This window comes from Falco peregrinus, chromosome 9 (genome assembly GCF_023634155.1).
Source record: "Falco peregrinus isolate bFalPer1 chromosome 9, bFalPer1.pri, whole genome shotgun sequence".
Taxonomy (NCBI): Eukaryota; Metazoa; Chordata; class Aves; order Falconiformes; family Falconidae; genus Falco; species Falco peregrinus.
The window spans coordinates 16,795,252-16,810,953 of record NC_073729.1 but is presented as its reverse complement, the minus strand read 5'-3'; the positions used below and the strand labels follow the sequence as shown (position 1 = coordinate 16,810,953).

At 40.5% G+C, this 15,702-nt stretch overlaps 1 protein-coding gene across 4 annotated transcripts in view; it reads left to right on the top strand.

The window, feature by feature from the left end:
• NELL1 (neural EGFL like 1) overlaps window positions 1-15,702 on the top strand; it is a 292,018-nt gene that overhangs the window by 44,198 nt on the left and 232,118 nt on the right. For all 4 annotated transcript variants that reach the window (XM_055814653.1, XM_055814651.1, XM_055814652.1 and 1 more), the window contains exon 5: window positions 14,105-14,201. In XM_055814653.1, coding sequence (XP_055670628.1) covers window positions 14,105-14,201 — 97 coding nt within the window. The remainder of the gene's footprint in view (window positions 1-14,104; window positions 14,202-15,702) is intronic.

Sequence of the window (15,702 nt, the reverse complement as noted above, 5' to 3'; positions counted from 1 at the left end):
GTAGGATCTGTGCTCCCCTACTTTAGGGAAAAGACGCTTGCCAGGGGCTTTCCGGTGAGTGTTCAGGTTGAGCTAGAGCAACTGTGTCATTGTCAGAGGGTCCTTAAGTTACCTATGGCACTAAAGGGTTAATATATAATGAAAAAAACACTTTTGCCGGGCACCTTCACAGATTTGGCCTCTTGGGGGACCAGAGATAAAGGACCGCTGTTCATACCTGTGTTGTCAGGAGATTTGCAACTCCCAGAGACTGGCATAGTCCTACAAGAGCTGGTGTTTGTCTTCACTGGGAGTTACTTTCAGCCGTAGAGTGTGTACTGTTGCTTGTGGTACCTGACTGGCCGCTGAAACGCTTGCCCCCTATAGCAGTAACGACCCAGGAAAATGTTACTTTTAACAGCGTTAAGAGAAGGTGAGGGACAGCATGGAGCCTACAGTTTAAGAGGTGATAGGCACTGTATCAAGATATATTTATTGACAATTTATTTAATAAATATAAATTCCAAATTGCTCTCAGTGCGTGTAATTAATCTGGGGAGGTAAGCTTGGAAGGTGCTTGCTTTATTTTTTTATTGTTGTATTTCTCAATAACCATATTACTACAAAGGTACTCACCTGTTCAGACAGTATTGGTATTCCTTTCCTTGAACTCTGTGGGCGTAAAACAGGGAAAGGCACTTTGTTGCAAAAATTAATGTTTTCCAGTGAAAGAATGTGCTGGAGTGCCTTTTACTATGAATGCAGCTGAGGTTTTGATGGATGCTCTTAGCTGTTTGATGGAGGGGGTTGGTAAGAGCATAAGAGAATAGATTATAAAACTGGAGCAGGCTTGGAAGTAGTCTCCAACTGAAAAAAACACGTTGTCTGCTTCTTTTATGTTTCTCCTGATAGAACAGCGCATTAGGGAATAAAAAATGCATGAGCAGTGAGAACTTTTTAATTGGAAAAATAAATAAATTAAAGCAACATAATCCAAATATGGGAATCCAAGACCTCAGAGTTCTTATAAATAAGATATTCTGGCTGCCAACCTGAGGTTTTCAACTTACCTAAACAAAGTCCTATGACTTTAATTAAAATGTAATAAATTTAAAGAAGGTTAAGGAATGTGTTTAAAAGAGGGATTCACTGCTTTACTTACTGTAAAACACTTCCTCTTGAGAGAAGATGGCATGGTGGCAGTGTTATGCAGCTAGGTAATTTACTCTCAACATTTGAATGTGTTTTTGTGACCCAGATTGCCGCTTTGCTCTTTTAAGCTGTAGCAGAAGCTGTCAGAGAAATGGTTACTTTGGTGGAGTGCTATAATTGTGCATTACAGGTGCACCCAAATTCAGATGTCTGGCATTGTGGATTGGAAGTTAATTTTCACCTACCGATTGTCCCTTTTGTTTGACAGAAAGGCTATAAACTTTTTAGCATGAGAGGGATCTCCAGCTGGCATGTGGCGTCGGCTGCTGTCAGGCCTGTATCATTACAGTTACTGCAGTTAAGCTGCAAGGAATTGTTCAGGATGCATTCAGCATTACTTGAAAAAAGATTTTTTTTTAAAGCAGTTTTTTAATAGCCAATTAATTTTTCATTGAATGGCTAATGCAGCAGCAGAATGGTAGTATGGGTGTGAGTGAAGACTGAATGATAAGTTTTAACCCAGCCCTAATTATGATGAAGATTAATTTTTTTCATTGCAGAAAAGTCAGTTGAACTTTTTTTGTGGACTGCAGTGATAAAATTGGGAGAATATGAGCATTTATGAAAGTGCTGAAAAAGTGCTATGGAAAACAAATGATAGCAATCCGTACCTGTGCCTGCCTTGGATCCTTTGACCACCCCTAGAAGGCAGCAACCACTTGCACAGGTACCCGGGGTGCCATGCTGCAGTGAAGCCTCACACAGCTCCTGCTTGGAGAGGAGCCTGCATCCGCTTTGGTTTCTTTCAGGATATGATCAGAGTCCTGCTGAGCAGAAGTCAGCCTCTGGGGGTTTGGTTAAAGGTCTTCAATAAGAGCTTGTGGCAGTTCCCTGACTTTTAGGGACTTGCAGAGCCAGAGTTTGGTAGCTGCAAAGCCCAGCTACTGCTGAATGTAGTCTTAACACTGTTTTTTCTGATTTAGAACTGGGGACTTGGGGTATTTTCCGGTGAACTGAAAATGTTGATAGACAGGTTGATGGCTTCAACAGGGCATAATGTGTTATGCTTTACCACTGCCATCTTGCATTTATTGTATTTGTATGCTATGGGCATGTCAGGGAGAGAGGATGGATAATGGTAGAGGAAATAATCTTAAATCAAGGCTGGCAAGCCTCGAATGATTTTGTCATTTCTTAAAGTGTGTGAATAGGCATATTACCCCATTCTCAGATATTTTTTATGTTGGTTCAATATACTTTTAGACTTTTTTTTTTTTAATGTCAAAGCAATAAACCCTTAAATTGGGGTGATTACTTACAAGAGCAGTCTGACAATTTAGCCTGCATAGTTTGAAATGTATCTGGATATTTGTTTCTGTGGAATTTTTTCAGGGAGAATCTCTTGTTACTTGATTCTGTTTTCTTTTCATTTGTTGGAGTGCTGATGGGGGTCTTATATAGAGAGAGGTGAGCATGGTATATGTGAGAATCAACCAGATAGAGCAAATGTTTTGAGTTCTTCCATTTCATATTGTAAAAACAACTATCTTGCTCCAGCCAAGCACATGAACTGAGATCCAAAACATAAATGAACTCTTCTGTTTGAAGTGGTTAGCTAAACTCAGGAGTTTAGAACTGGAAGTCACACAGGGTAATACTGGAACTGAATTGAAAAATGGTAGCATAATTTTAGTTAAATACTTTTATAAGTGTTGGGCCTTTGCCAAGGAACAGATGAGAGCCCCTCTGAACTATTCAGAAGCTGACTTGGGATCTGAGTCTCCATATAGCAAACAGTACAGAGTCTTTCCAAATGATCTGAAACCTCCTGAGTGCTGTGGGGGTGTGAGAGGGTGACTAAACAAACAGGGCTGAGACTGATGAGATCTGTGAAACCAGTCTGGAGTTTTATGAAGTGGTTTAGTACTTGGGGAGTCTTTCTTTGAGAACTTGGAATAATTATGAAAAGGTAATTCTTGTCAAAATCCTCAGGTTGACTGCAGGTAGGTGGAGACTGCTTGCCTGCATTTATTACTACCCAGAACCTGACAATCCACATAATGGCACCATTTAGTGACAGAGTAAACTGATGACACTTAGTGGCAGACAGTGGTGCAAGAGCAGTCGTGTTTATTCCTTGGGTGTGGGGAGCTGGGGTGCTCAGAGGTGGAAGCTGTCAAGGCTTGGTAACACTGTGAGTGTGGCTGTTGTGGCTCTGGGGTGTTAGGCGATGGCGTGGATCTTGCTGCAGCAGCGGTGTAGTATCCTCTCTTTCCCTTCACATGTCATGCAGAACCACTTGGCATATTTGCAGGCTCAGCTGTGTGTGAGAGTTGTCTCCAGGCGTCCATTATGTTTGGATGGTCTTGCAGCATGTAAGGAGGTCAAGTGGGCTGAATGCAGGGGCAGCCGAGTTTCTGGTCCTGGACCATAGGGTGAGAGCTGCTTTGGAAATGTGCTAATTGAGAGAATGGCAATGGCAGTCCGGCCTCATGCTTCAGAAGGTGAGGTATTTCTGGGAGGTGAGGAAGTACTCCATTTCTAAACGGATAAGTGTTTAGTGAGCTGGTTAATGTGTTTCTTGGTTTTGGTGGTGGGTTTTTTATTAAAAAAAAATAAATATCAGATATTGGCCACTGCTTCTAGTTAAAATACTTTAATGATATGAAGAACCATTGTTGTGCTCTGTATTGCCAAATTAATGATACATTGAAGGAGCAGTAAGGTGAAAGATCTTAGTTTCATCCTCAGCATAGGAGTAAGGTAACATGCCATTTCCAGTCCTGTAAGTTGTTTTCACGTCTGAGACCAGTCAGTAATGAAAGTATCAGCAGGAGCCGCATTACTTAATTGAGCTGCAATTTCAGTGGCATACCCTTCACCATGTCAAAAGTGAAAGGAAATAACTAGCACTGTGTCAACTAATACAAACGAAGGACTTCCTCAGCCCTACCTGAATCTTTGTGCCGTGCCAGCCACTTAACTTAAACTTGACGGAAAGACATGCTGTGCTGTGTACTTGGGGTGAAATCCTGGCCCCAGTGAAGTCTGCAATGAAAACTCTCATTGACTTCAGCTGAGCCACGCTTTCACCTCGTGAGTATGTCAGATGTTGTGAGAAATGAGCTCCAAACCTGAGTGCTGTCCCTGGAGAGTGCTTTTCTATTTGTCTGCCTGGTAGTTGCCATCAAAACTTAATTTTAGAACCGATATAATAGCTTTTTCTATGTTTACTGTATGTTTCATACACCTCTTCAGTCATGGCCAATTAGTTACTATGGAGTGAGTGCAATGTTATCTTTCAAACCACCAAGGCTAAAATGGGCAGTTGAAAAACACCATGGGAGAATGGAGATGTGGTTTATCCGATGAACCTGTGGTAAGAACTGAGGAACATGGAACCAGTCTGCCCTCCATGGGGTTAGAGACAGTGGCTAATGGGGAGAAGTGGCAGCTCTGGGGAGAGGTAAGTGCTGTTGCACAGCGCTGAGACAACACTAATGGGAGGGCTCTGGCCCGAGTGTGGCAGCAGAGGCAGGGTGTTAACAAGGAAAGCCTGTGATCCTCAGCCTGCAGTTACCTTCAGTCATGAAAGGGAATTGGCTCTGGAATATGGGTGAGATTATTTTATGATTACATACAAATCACTTTGTATGATGATATGAAGCTCTTGATGAGATGATCCTGTGACAAGATACACTGTAAGGCATTTAACTTCTCAGGAGATGATTTTTTGGAGGGGCGGAAGAAGCTGTTTAGTAGAAAGGTTGCTTATGGCTGGCTTCCTTTTAAATTTCTTTTTTTGTAGCAGTACAGAAAGGTGTGGGAATCAAAAGCTTGATTCTTCTTGCAGTGGCACCTGTCTTACTGTACCAGGTAGAGTGACTTTGGGGCCGAGAGTAGCGTGAGACAGAAATGACGAAGGTTGCATGTATTTTGTGGAAAAGGGCTGTTTCTAAGCTGTAAGTTTACTGTGCTTCAAGTTCTGCTGTAATTGCCAGTTGCAAATACCTGTGCGCTACAGATCTTAGGCCAAGGATTGGCATGTCTTGTGACAAACACCAACAGTAATCCTAGATGATTACACCTCCCCCCCCCCCCCCCTTCCCCGACAAAATGGAGATGACATAAGCCATTTAACCATGGTTTTACTTCTCTTCTGGTAGAGTTGTATTCTGGGGTTAGTTTTGCTGCAAGATCTCAAGTACCACATTGCTGGCAGCTTTGAAGAAAATTAACTCTATCCTAGTCCAAAGCAGTAGAGTTGCCAAAGTTGCAATGTGCAGTATCCATTTGGGTATCAAACTACCTGGCTTGATACTGAAAATCACATATTTCTGCCTGGAAAAATATGACTAATGCATGTGCAATGAAATGCAGTGTGATCTGGATACATTATCTTAAGATAAAGTTGACCTCGTAATTTGTCGTCGTTTTTTTCCCCACAACTCTCGAAAGCCCTAAGCAAAAAGCCCAATTTCTATTTCTGCTTAGTGTGACTCAAAGTCTTTTCTGGGTTTCTTGCACTTTCAGGAGTGCTATGTTTGTCGTACGAAGATGGGTAAACACTGCAGCCTTGTAGACAGGCTGTTAGCTGAGAGTTTAGGCACTCTTTTTAAAAAAGACTGTTATCATCAGGAACCAATTGTATCTGTTTCATCATTTGCAAAGTAAAGTTAATAATACTGACCTTACTTTCATAGGTGTTTGAATTCACCTCAGTGTCTCCAGATGAATTATACCATTCAGATGTAGTACTTTGTGAACGAGAGATTTCTGCACTTTGTGTGGTCATATCATTTAGTGTGTCCAGCCCTCTACTTTGAACCAATAACAATGACTGTTTTTAGTTTAATGCCCCAAAAATACGGTTAAATTTCATCAATAAATTTGTGGGAAACTGAAAAGCCCAATGTGTTTTGTAAAGAAGGCCCCACACAGGCAGATAATATCTCTATGAATTTGCCCTTATTGAATTTATCTGAAGAATAAACCTCCAAATCTGACAGTGAAATGTGCTCTTCTAACCATCTTTGCTTGCATTTGTTTTATTTCCTCCTGTTTGTTAGAGGGTCTTGAAAGTTAATTTGCATTTCTCTTGAATGAAAAAAAGAGATTGCTTGTAGAGTTTTATTTGGATACATATGTATTTTTAAATTTACATTTGTAGTTGGAATAATTAAACAGCAGTAAGAGTACATTAACTTTATCTCTGTAGTTATACAGGAAAATCAATGAAATCATTAAGGTGACAGTTTGAAGAGAACTTAAAAACTGAGTATTCACTCTTGTGTCTTTTACCTAAAATATATACTGTTACTGGACATCTCCAATTTTTTTTCTTCCAGAGCTGAACAAGAACTTTTGATTAGATAGTGTTGTATATTCAAAATTTAGTAACAAAAGGCTTCCTGAAAAACTGGAGGTTTTAATCTAAATTGCTTTCCTCTGTTAAGTGATTGTGAACTCTTAGACTATGACAGAGGAGATAGCATGAAAAATCAAAATTTCCCTCGGGAAGATTATTTTCCTGAAACAGAATACTGGAAACTGAATGAATGATTCAGTTAAAGTTGCTCCAGAACTGAATGCATGTCAAATAATGCATCCTGTCTGTAAACACTATCAAGAAAATCCAATCATGTTGGTATTGACACGTTTTCATTGGGAAGCATATAGGAAACAGGTTGAAAGAGAAATATGTAAAGATAGCCTAGAATTTCTTTTTAAAATCAGTTCTTAATCCCTTCAGAAGAATAGACAAAAAGACAAATGCCATTATTGTATCTTGAAGCTAGGGACTGATATGATTGTCAGTTTCTTTACGCAGCTGGGATTCAGAAAACATGTTGGGCAAACTTTTTAAAACAGCTGCCTATTTTTATATAATGGGCTGTATCAGGAGGCCTGACATTTGCTATTTCAGATTTACTGAGGTTTTGCAGCCGCAGCTGGAGATGGCAACAATGGTTGCCAACACAAAGGTGGTCAATACCTCTGCAAATTAAATTAGGAGAAAGGCTGATGCAAAACATGGGGGAACTTTCCTCTCTCCTCCAACTTCCTATTACAAAAGTTTGAGAGTGCTATTTCAAAAACTGCCATGAACAGTGTGTTATTTTGTGTGATTTCTCTGTAGTCTTCAGTTTATTTAAAGGATCTGAGAATCCAGATGGGTGTTTACAGGGTAAGGAATGGTTGTGAGAGTGTGTCAGTTTTGATGATCAGGTTTTGAATTGCAAAAATCTTTTTTGGTGATTCACCCTGATGTCAGCAAGGGCTCCTGTGCAGTTATATTGTAGGGGCCTTGAGAGAGTAATTATTTTGCTGTATGATGAATCACACCCTAGAAATACTTATGTCTCTTCATTGATTAATGAAGTCAGTCTAGAGGACTAGCTCCACTGTAGGTGTAAACTTTTTAGACATCTAAAATGGGGTGCCATGAATTCAACACCTCATCAGTACGTGGCGGTTTATAGCTTCAACAGAGTAAGTATGGCAGCCATATCAGGAACAAAAAAGCCTGCTCTTGGGCTGAGACCAGGGACTGAGAAATAGGGTTCCTGCCATGCCTCAGCCGCAAGGGTATTTTGTCTGCAGCTATTTATTTCTTCATTGTACTACAAATAAAATAAATCTCTTTGGTTCATATGTTGCCCACAAATTTTGGAAGGCATGTTCCTGTTTAAGTAACCTACTCTTATTTTGGAGCTAAAATAATTTGGAAATTTCATGATTTGGTGTGCTACTTGGTAGAAACCGTTAGAGTTGTGGTCTATTTTATTGTTCAGAATTTTAGGCAGTTGCATCTCCTGAGCAGTCCATGTTGGCCAACATATTCTAATACAAACGGACACAAAGTTTATTTTCATGTTCTGCTGAGTATTTTGGCTATTTTGAAAATGTTTCTGGCACGGCAAATATTATATGTATGAAGTAGAGCGGTATCTCCACAAAAGTGGAAATACACTTCAAGTGTTACGTGCAACTTTAACAAGCAAAACTTAAGAAACCTTTGCTGTAAAAGACAATTCCATGACACATTTTTTCCAGAGGGAATATGGCCCGGTGTGTGAGGCAGTTAAGCCTCAGTCGTGCCTAGACTAGTGGCTTAGCTCTCCTTGACTCCATCCTTGTGATCTTAGTCAAACAATTTCTGTGTTTCAGTTTGCACACATGTAAAATGAGGATATTTCCCTGTTTAACAGAACATTATAAAAATGATAAAAATAATTTTATGTTGTGTGGGTGTAAAGGAACTGTCCCCTTGTCCAGCAAAGCTTTATTTCTAGAGAGGTTCTTCCTCTATGCAGAGAAAGGTGTGTGTATGTGTATTTGCAGGCAAATATTTTAGATGTTTCCTTTAAGGAATCCACTGATTATTTTATACTTTTTCTGTTTTCTGTATATTGTATTCATATGTCACAGACCCCTGTTTGGAACGCATCCTTGAAAAAGGTGTTTCTAAGGATTCTGTAAGAATATTTAGTAAACTGAAGTGTGCAGCTAAGGTAGAGATATAGATACAGGACACAGGGATATCATGGGTCTTTGCCAGTTAACAGGTGTTTTTCTTACTACATTTAGCTAAATGGATCAGTGGTTAGTGGATGTATTTTGACCAGGAGTGTTTCAAGAAAGAAGGATTGGTTCATGGTTGTATTACTCCAGGTTTATGGTTTAGCTTCTTTGAAATATGTCAGTGTAAAGTAAGGGCAAATAAAGCTTTCTCCTGGAAAGTGAATGCAGTAATCATAAATCTGAAAGTCTGAAGTATGGAGTAGAGCTTCCATTAACCTAGAGACCTGGGTCTCCTCATGCTGGAGGGGCTATTCAGTCTGCAGTAATTTTAGAGACCACAGTTCCCTGGAGTCCTCTTTCTAAGCATTCCTGTTCTCGTGAAGTGTATTGCGCATTTCTCTTGTGTGGGTGTCAAAGCCAAATGTATTGGAAACTGATCTCCAAGGAGCTCTACACCAGCACTTCATAAACTGAAAGTGTAGTAGATATAATTTAGCTATTCATATGCCAAATACAAAGTATTGGTCAAGCATGGATAAAGCTGTATAAGGTGACACACCTCGACGCAGAAAATCAAGCAAGGGAATAAGAGTGATGTGGAAGCTCATTGTAGTGGTAAAAAAAGAAGGATCCTTTTGTGTCTATTCAGCAACAGCAGTTTTTCAGCCTGGCAAACACCTCTTCCAAAAGAATGCCAATACAGAAAAGGGATCAGAGCAAGGTTTTTCCCCCACTTAGCAAGCAGTAGTTCTAAGGGAATTTCATCTTTAAGTAGTAACTTGTCTTATTACACTTTGAGATATGTTACGAAATGTATGTGCTTTATGGTTTTGTCTGAGCATAGAAAACCCCTGAAAAATCAGTAACATTTGATGGACTTGTACGTGGCCTACATACGTGGGTAATCCCAATGTCGGTGTGAAAACCTATTCCCAACTACTTATGCAAGTGCCACCTTAAAAATTTTGTATGGATGAGGTGTCTTCACTACCCATGAAGTCTCTGTCCTTAAAAACCTGCTCTAGGAGTGCCAAACTGCTGCTGATGTTCTTGTGATTTAGAACATGAACCTGGTGTCCAGGAGATGTGCCCAGTTCCTGGCTTTGTTCCAGCTGCACATCAGTCAGCTCTGCTGGCTGTCAGTTGCCAGTGCATGTAGCTGGTGAAACTGCCCACTGATATTTGAAAATGCTTGTTTTCATCTTTATTAAATCCACTGATTGAGACTTAGTAATGTTATCATGTTTCTTTGCTCATATTAATTTTCAAAAGCTTCTTCCATGCAGTTCTAGTTGTTCGTTGTGTAGCTGTTTTACCTTTGTGTAGTAGCTTCCAGTCTTGCTGGAAATGTCCCTTGGATCCTTGGATTTTTTTTTTTTTCATCACTCTCCCTTTTTGTCAGGAGTGACAGGGTGCTTTTTCTTTTTCTGTGTAGTTTTTTTTGTTTTAATCCTTCATTAGAGAAGCAGTATAAGGTGAACCACGTTCCTTGTGATGATTTTTTTTTTTGACAGTTCTGAATTCAGATGTGCTTTTTGACCTTTTCATTTCTCAAGAGTATAGAGGGGATTACAGTGGTAGCAATAAGCTGTGTGTATGCCCACTGGGGCTTTTTGCAGATGTTTACCAATATACAGTAATAAAGTGAGCTCACGTTGTTCACAAACCAAATAGTGTCAACCAGAACATCTTTTTATATAGGAAGATAAGTAAGGACTGATCTACTTCTCATGACTTCTCTTGAGTCCTAGGCCTATTCCTTCATGGACAGATCTACAGTGAAGAAAACCAACCAGTCCCTTACACACATATGGCATAAGGCACAAACCAGCCTTTAACTGGGGAATCCTGACCGTGTGTCTTATGAATGGTGCTTTCTGAAGAGACTCTGGAAGGACAGTCACTACAGCCTTTTCCACATAGATTGAAAGTCTTTGTTAAATTGTCAGAAAAGACATGATAAACCACTTTAGCCTGTCTCTGATTAGTCTTCCTTACTTGCTGTTGTTGAACCGTCATATAATGATGTCAGTTAGATTTTGGCGTTTTTACATGTAATTGCAGACATATACTGTAGAGTTGCTTTAGAAACTTTAACTAGGCTAGGTGAATAAAAATCAAATGTTCTTCAATAAAGTAGTGTTGAACCTGGCCAGATTGGGATTTTGTCTGCTCGCAGAAATGGAGTTCTTTATGGAATATTGACTAGCCTTTTTATGAGATTAGAAAATTTTCCGGTGACAACATAATTAACCTAAGCCATGAGTGAAGGTATGTTATATATGCAAAGAGAAATCCCTAATGTGATAGTGCAATTCGGTGATTGGTTTTCTCAGGGAGCATGTCAACTCTTTGTTCCTTTTTCAGCATTTTGCACAAGTTTTGCATCTGAGTAGATCTTCAATTTTGCATGAGGTATGGCAGAAGTGGTCTACTTACACCTTAAAATATTGATAGAGAGGGTCAATGCAAAATTCCTATAATTCTCAAAACATGGTTTAAAAGAATATACTCTTGTTTTGCTGTTGGAACAGGTAAAACAGCTCAGCATGGTAATTTTATAGATAGTAAGAACTAATTAGCTAGTGGAGGCAGGAATTTCCTAGAGCTTTGAATGTATCATGTTGATGAAATGTGATGAATTAGGGCTGATGATAATTATGATAAACCCGAGCAATAAAATCATGAGTGTTAGAAGTTGCCTTTGGACTCCTGTACTCACATCCTTATGCTGAAATTTTCACATACTTATTTTGTTCTTAGGTTTGAGATTGTTTTTGTTGTTTCTTTTTAAGGAAATACTAAGTTTGCCTCTAGTTTTTTAGATTGCTTCCATTTGGTTTTCACAAATAGTTTCCTTCATTTCTGGATAGGCAAAAGTTGGTGGAATATATAAGACTCTGTACTTTGATAGAATTTTTTTATGGACCTTTCTTGAAGTTCTTTAATACTGGGAGGTTATTCTATGCCTCTGCAAATGTCTGAATTTTCCAATAACATGGCTTGGTGGGTTTGACCTTGGCTGGAGGCCAGGTGCCCACCAAAGCTGCTCTGTCACTCCCATCCTCAGCTGGACAGGGGAGAGAAAAATGTAATGAAAGGCTCATGAGTCAAGATAAGGACAGGGAGATCACTCAGCTATTACTGTCATGTGCAAAACGGACTTGACTCAAGGAAATCAGTTTAATTTTTTACAATTCAAATCAGAGTAGGGTAATGAGAAATAATCTCAAATCTTAAAATACCTTCCTGCCACCCCTCCCTTCTTCCCAAGTTTAACTTTACTCATGATTTCCTTTACCTCTTCCCCACAAATGGCACAGGGGGATGGGGAGTGGGGGTTGTGTTTGTTTCATCATGCGTTGTCTCTGCTGCTCTTTCTTCCTCACACTCTTTGTCTGCTCCAGTGTGGGGTCCCTCCCATGGGAGATAGTCCTTCATGAACTTCTCCAGTGTGAGCCCCCCCCAGGTGGGTGCCGTCCTTCAGGCCCAGCCTGCTCCGGCGTGGGCCCCCCTGGGTCACACGTCCTGCCAGCGACCCTGCCCCAGCCTGGGCTCCTCTCTCCATAGGACTGAAGGTCCTGTCAGAAGCCTGCTACAGCATGGGTCCCCGTGGGGTCACAGCCCACTTGGGGCATCCTGTTCCCCAGTGTGGGGCCCTTCCTGGGCTGCAGGTGGGGATCTGCCCCCCCCCGATAACCTCCATGTGCTGAGGGGCACAGCCTGCCCCGCCGTGGGCTTCACCAAGGGCTGCTGGGGAGCTTCTGTTCTGGCACCTGGAGCCCCTTCTGCCCAACCTTGGTGTCTGTGCAGTTGTTGCTATCACACGTTCTCATATTCTCACTCTTCTCTTCTGGCTGCTGTCGTGCAGCAGACTTCCCCCGCACCCCCAGCTCCCCCCTGCCTTTTTAAATATGCTGTCCCAGCTTCTAGCAGCTTCTCATAGAAAGCCACCCCTGTAGCCCCCCTGCTACCAAACCCTTGCCATGCAAACACGATACATGTGGCAACTTACAATGTGAACATCAATGATTGCACTTGGTGGGCCTGTGCTAGAAAGATCTGGAGTGTAAATGGGAAGATAACTGTGCAGTGAGTTGTGTTGACTGACTTGCATTTTTCTTTTGTGTTCATTTTTCATGTTTGTTTTAAAGCCATAGTTTTAAAGAAAGAAAAATATATTTTTATCCCTTTTAACCATACAGATAATTTCACCCCTTTAAGCTACAGGTCTTGACACATTCGGAGTCTTTTCTGTTGGCTGTCACACTGGTGTGATTACACAGCAATGCATGCTCCCCGTGAGCTGCACAGTAATGGAAATATATTTCATCATCGTCTCAATAATCCCTATTAAGCATGCTGCTTTTGTTATGAAGCAGTGAGTTCATGGCTCCTACCAATCTGACATGGAAATATGAGAATCCAGGGTCAGTAGCTTTGGTCTTGAATTTTTCATTTTCTAAAATGATGCTGTTTTTGTAATAGTCTGAGTTCCTGAAAAAGGTGTTATGGAAACTTCATTATAGCTTTTTAAAAATAAACAAGTAAAAAATTCCAAGTGAAACCTTTTTAAAACTCCAGGTACTTACCTTAATGAATTTAAAAATGCTGTGTTACAGCAATTTTTCATGAATTAATTTTAGATATTTGGTATGTACATTACTGCATTCTTGTGCAAGTTTACAGTACCTAAAGTTTGCTTATTGACCTCGTGTTACTTGTTGTCATTGTTATTTCTTATTGCTATTATTTCTAGTTCCTTGAAGACTAACCAATAAATTGTCCCTGTAGTGCTAGGTACCAGACATACGTAAAGAGGTCCCCTTCTGTACCAGATAGGTGCTAGAGACATGGGCAAGCTGGATGTGCCGTAGTGGCAGCAGGCGTGAGCACCCTGGCCAAGTGAATCCAGTTACAGCAGCAAATGTGGGAGAAGTGGATAAAGGTTCAGGTGCAGGGATGAATGACATAAATGTAGAGACAGGCCATAGATGGAGAGATGAAATCAAGGTTTTTTTTTTGTGGAGTCTATTCAAAATTCTAACCAATCTGAAAATCCCGAAGGGTTGTTTCTCTGATTGGATCTTCTGTGTGACTGCACTTTTTCTCCAGAATGGGCAGTTGGGTTTGAAGGACAGCCCTCAGCTAGCATGATGACATTTTATTGTTTTCCCTACTATGGTGAGTTCTTTAGCCTAGTGCTGCACGGTTGCACAAGGGGAGTTTCAGTTCTATGCAGTCTTCTTATGTTAGTGATTTCAACAGTATTTTTTTTTTTCTTTTAAAGTTATAATATACCTTCATAGCTATCAATGATAAATACAGTGTTTAATGAAGAAAATATATTTTTTTTGTTCCTTTCCATCTTTTATTGTTAACTTATTTGACTAGGAACTTTTCAGAGGAAAAAGAGGATTCAAGTAATGTCAGTGTATTTCCTCTACAGGATTTATGAACGCATCATTGATCCCCCAGAAACGAATTTGACACCTGAAAGCAATTTATGGCTTGGACAGAGAAACAGAAAACATGGCTTCTTTAAGGTAAGCAGATATGAAATTGCACGTACAGAAGGAAATTAATGAATAGCCCAACAAGATATTTTTGATCAGTTGTCTTATGCTGCTGAAACCTGATTTGTTTGAATTTTGGTAGAAACCATGGACTTGGGATTTGAGGCAGGTCCAACACTTAGAGAAAAGGCTCTCTTTCTGCAAGTGAGAGTATTGTAATCACTGACTGCAGTGCCCAGTATTTGGGGTTTTTGTTTGGTTTCCTTACTTTAGGTTTCACCTACCTGCTGTGCTCTGGCACTTCATGAAACAACCGCTTTGCTATGGTCTCCTGGCCAGATAGTGGTGGTCTTAGTCACTCTCAGAAACCATTTCCTCCTTGATTTCTCATGCAGAATAGCCTCATCCTTCTGCGGTATGCCTTGGGTGACTCTTCCTTGTTTGCCCCTGTCAACACTGACTTCTAGCGTAGAGGTCTTCTGGCTTGTGATCCTTCTGGCTTTGGCAGATACTCGCTACTGTATGCAGTGCATTTGCCTTGCCGCAAAACAGTAGATTTTTCTGTTCCCAGTGTACCTTCCTTCATTTCATTTTTTCTCAGCTAAGTGTGTCACTGTGTTTCCCAACAGAGATTGAACAGTGAGTCACCGAGTTTTGTTTGTGAGCCTCTTGGTCCTCTGGAGCTTCCATTGCTTTTGAACAGCCCAGGCTAAAAGGCTGGTAGCTGGCAGTACTCGAGCTCCTGCCTTCTGGCTGGAAAGCCTGTCTTTTTCTGTGTAGGAGGCTGCCCAAGACATCATCATTGAGTAGGCCATACACACATGAGTAACTTGGTGGAGGAAAAAGGGGATTCAAGTAATGGCAATATATTCCAGATTCAACTAACGGCAGTATATTTCCAGAATTGCAGTTTGGACCTACAACTTGTAAAGCACTCTCCTGCATGTTTTCGTTCATTTTTTTTTGTCCCTGGTTGGGCTATATGATTTTCTCGTTGTGACTGAATTGCTGAACCAACCAACAAAATCCACCAACAAATGAAAACCACCCCCTTCCACCTGAAAATTATTTCTTTTACTTTGTAAGGAAGCTACAGGAAAGTTTCTGATAATTCTTACAGTTTTGGATAACAAGCCGTGGTGCAAGTGCTTGTCGGTGAAAGCATTTATAGTGCAGTGATAGGCCAATCTGCTTATCCTCGATATTGGCATGGATTTGTTGCCAAGGTGATTTGCCACCCACTCAGTTTCCCTTTGAAGCTGTCAGTTCATGAGACAATTTTACAAGTTGCTGTTTTTCTGAGGACCTCTCCTTGAAGTCCCCAGATTTCAACAAGCTAGAACAATTATTTTGTGCTAAAATTAGTGGAGCATAGCAACTAACAATTTTAATTGTGAAACAGAAGTAAAAGCTAACTTCTAACTTGAATGATGGTCCTGGAGTTGCTCTGAACCTAGTGTTTCTCTGAACCTAGAGTACATTTCATCCTCCAGCAGCTGAACTGTCACTGTGAAGTGAAATTGATAATATT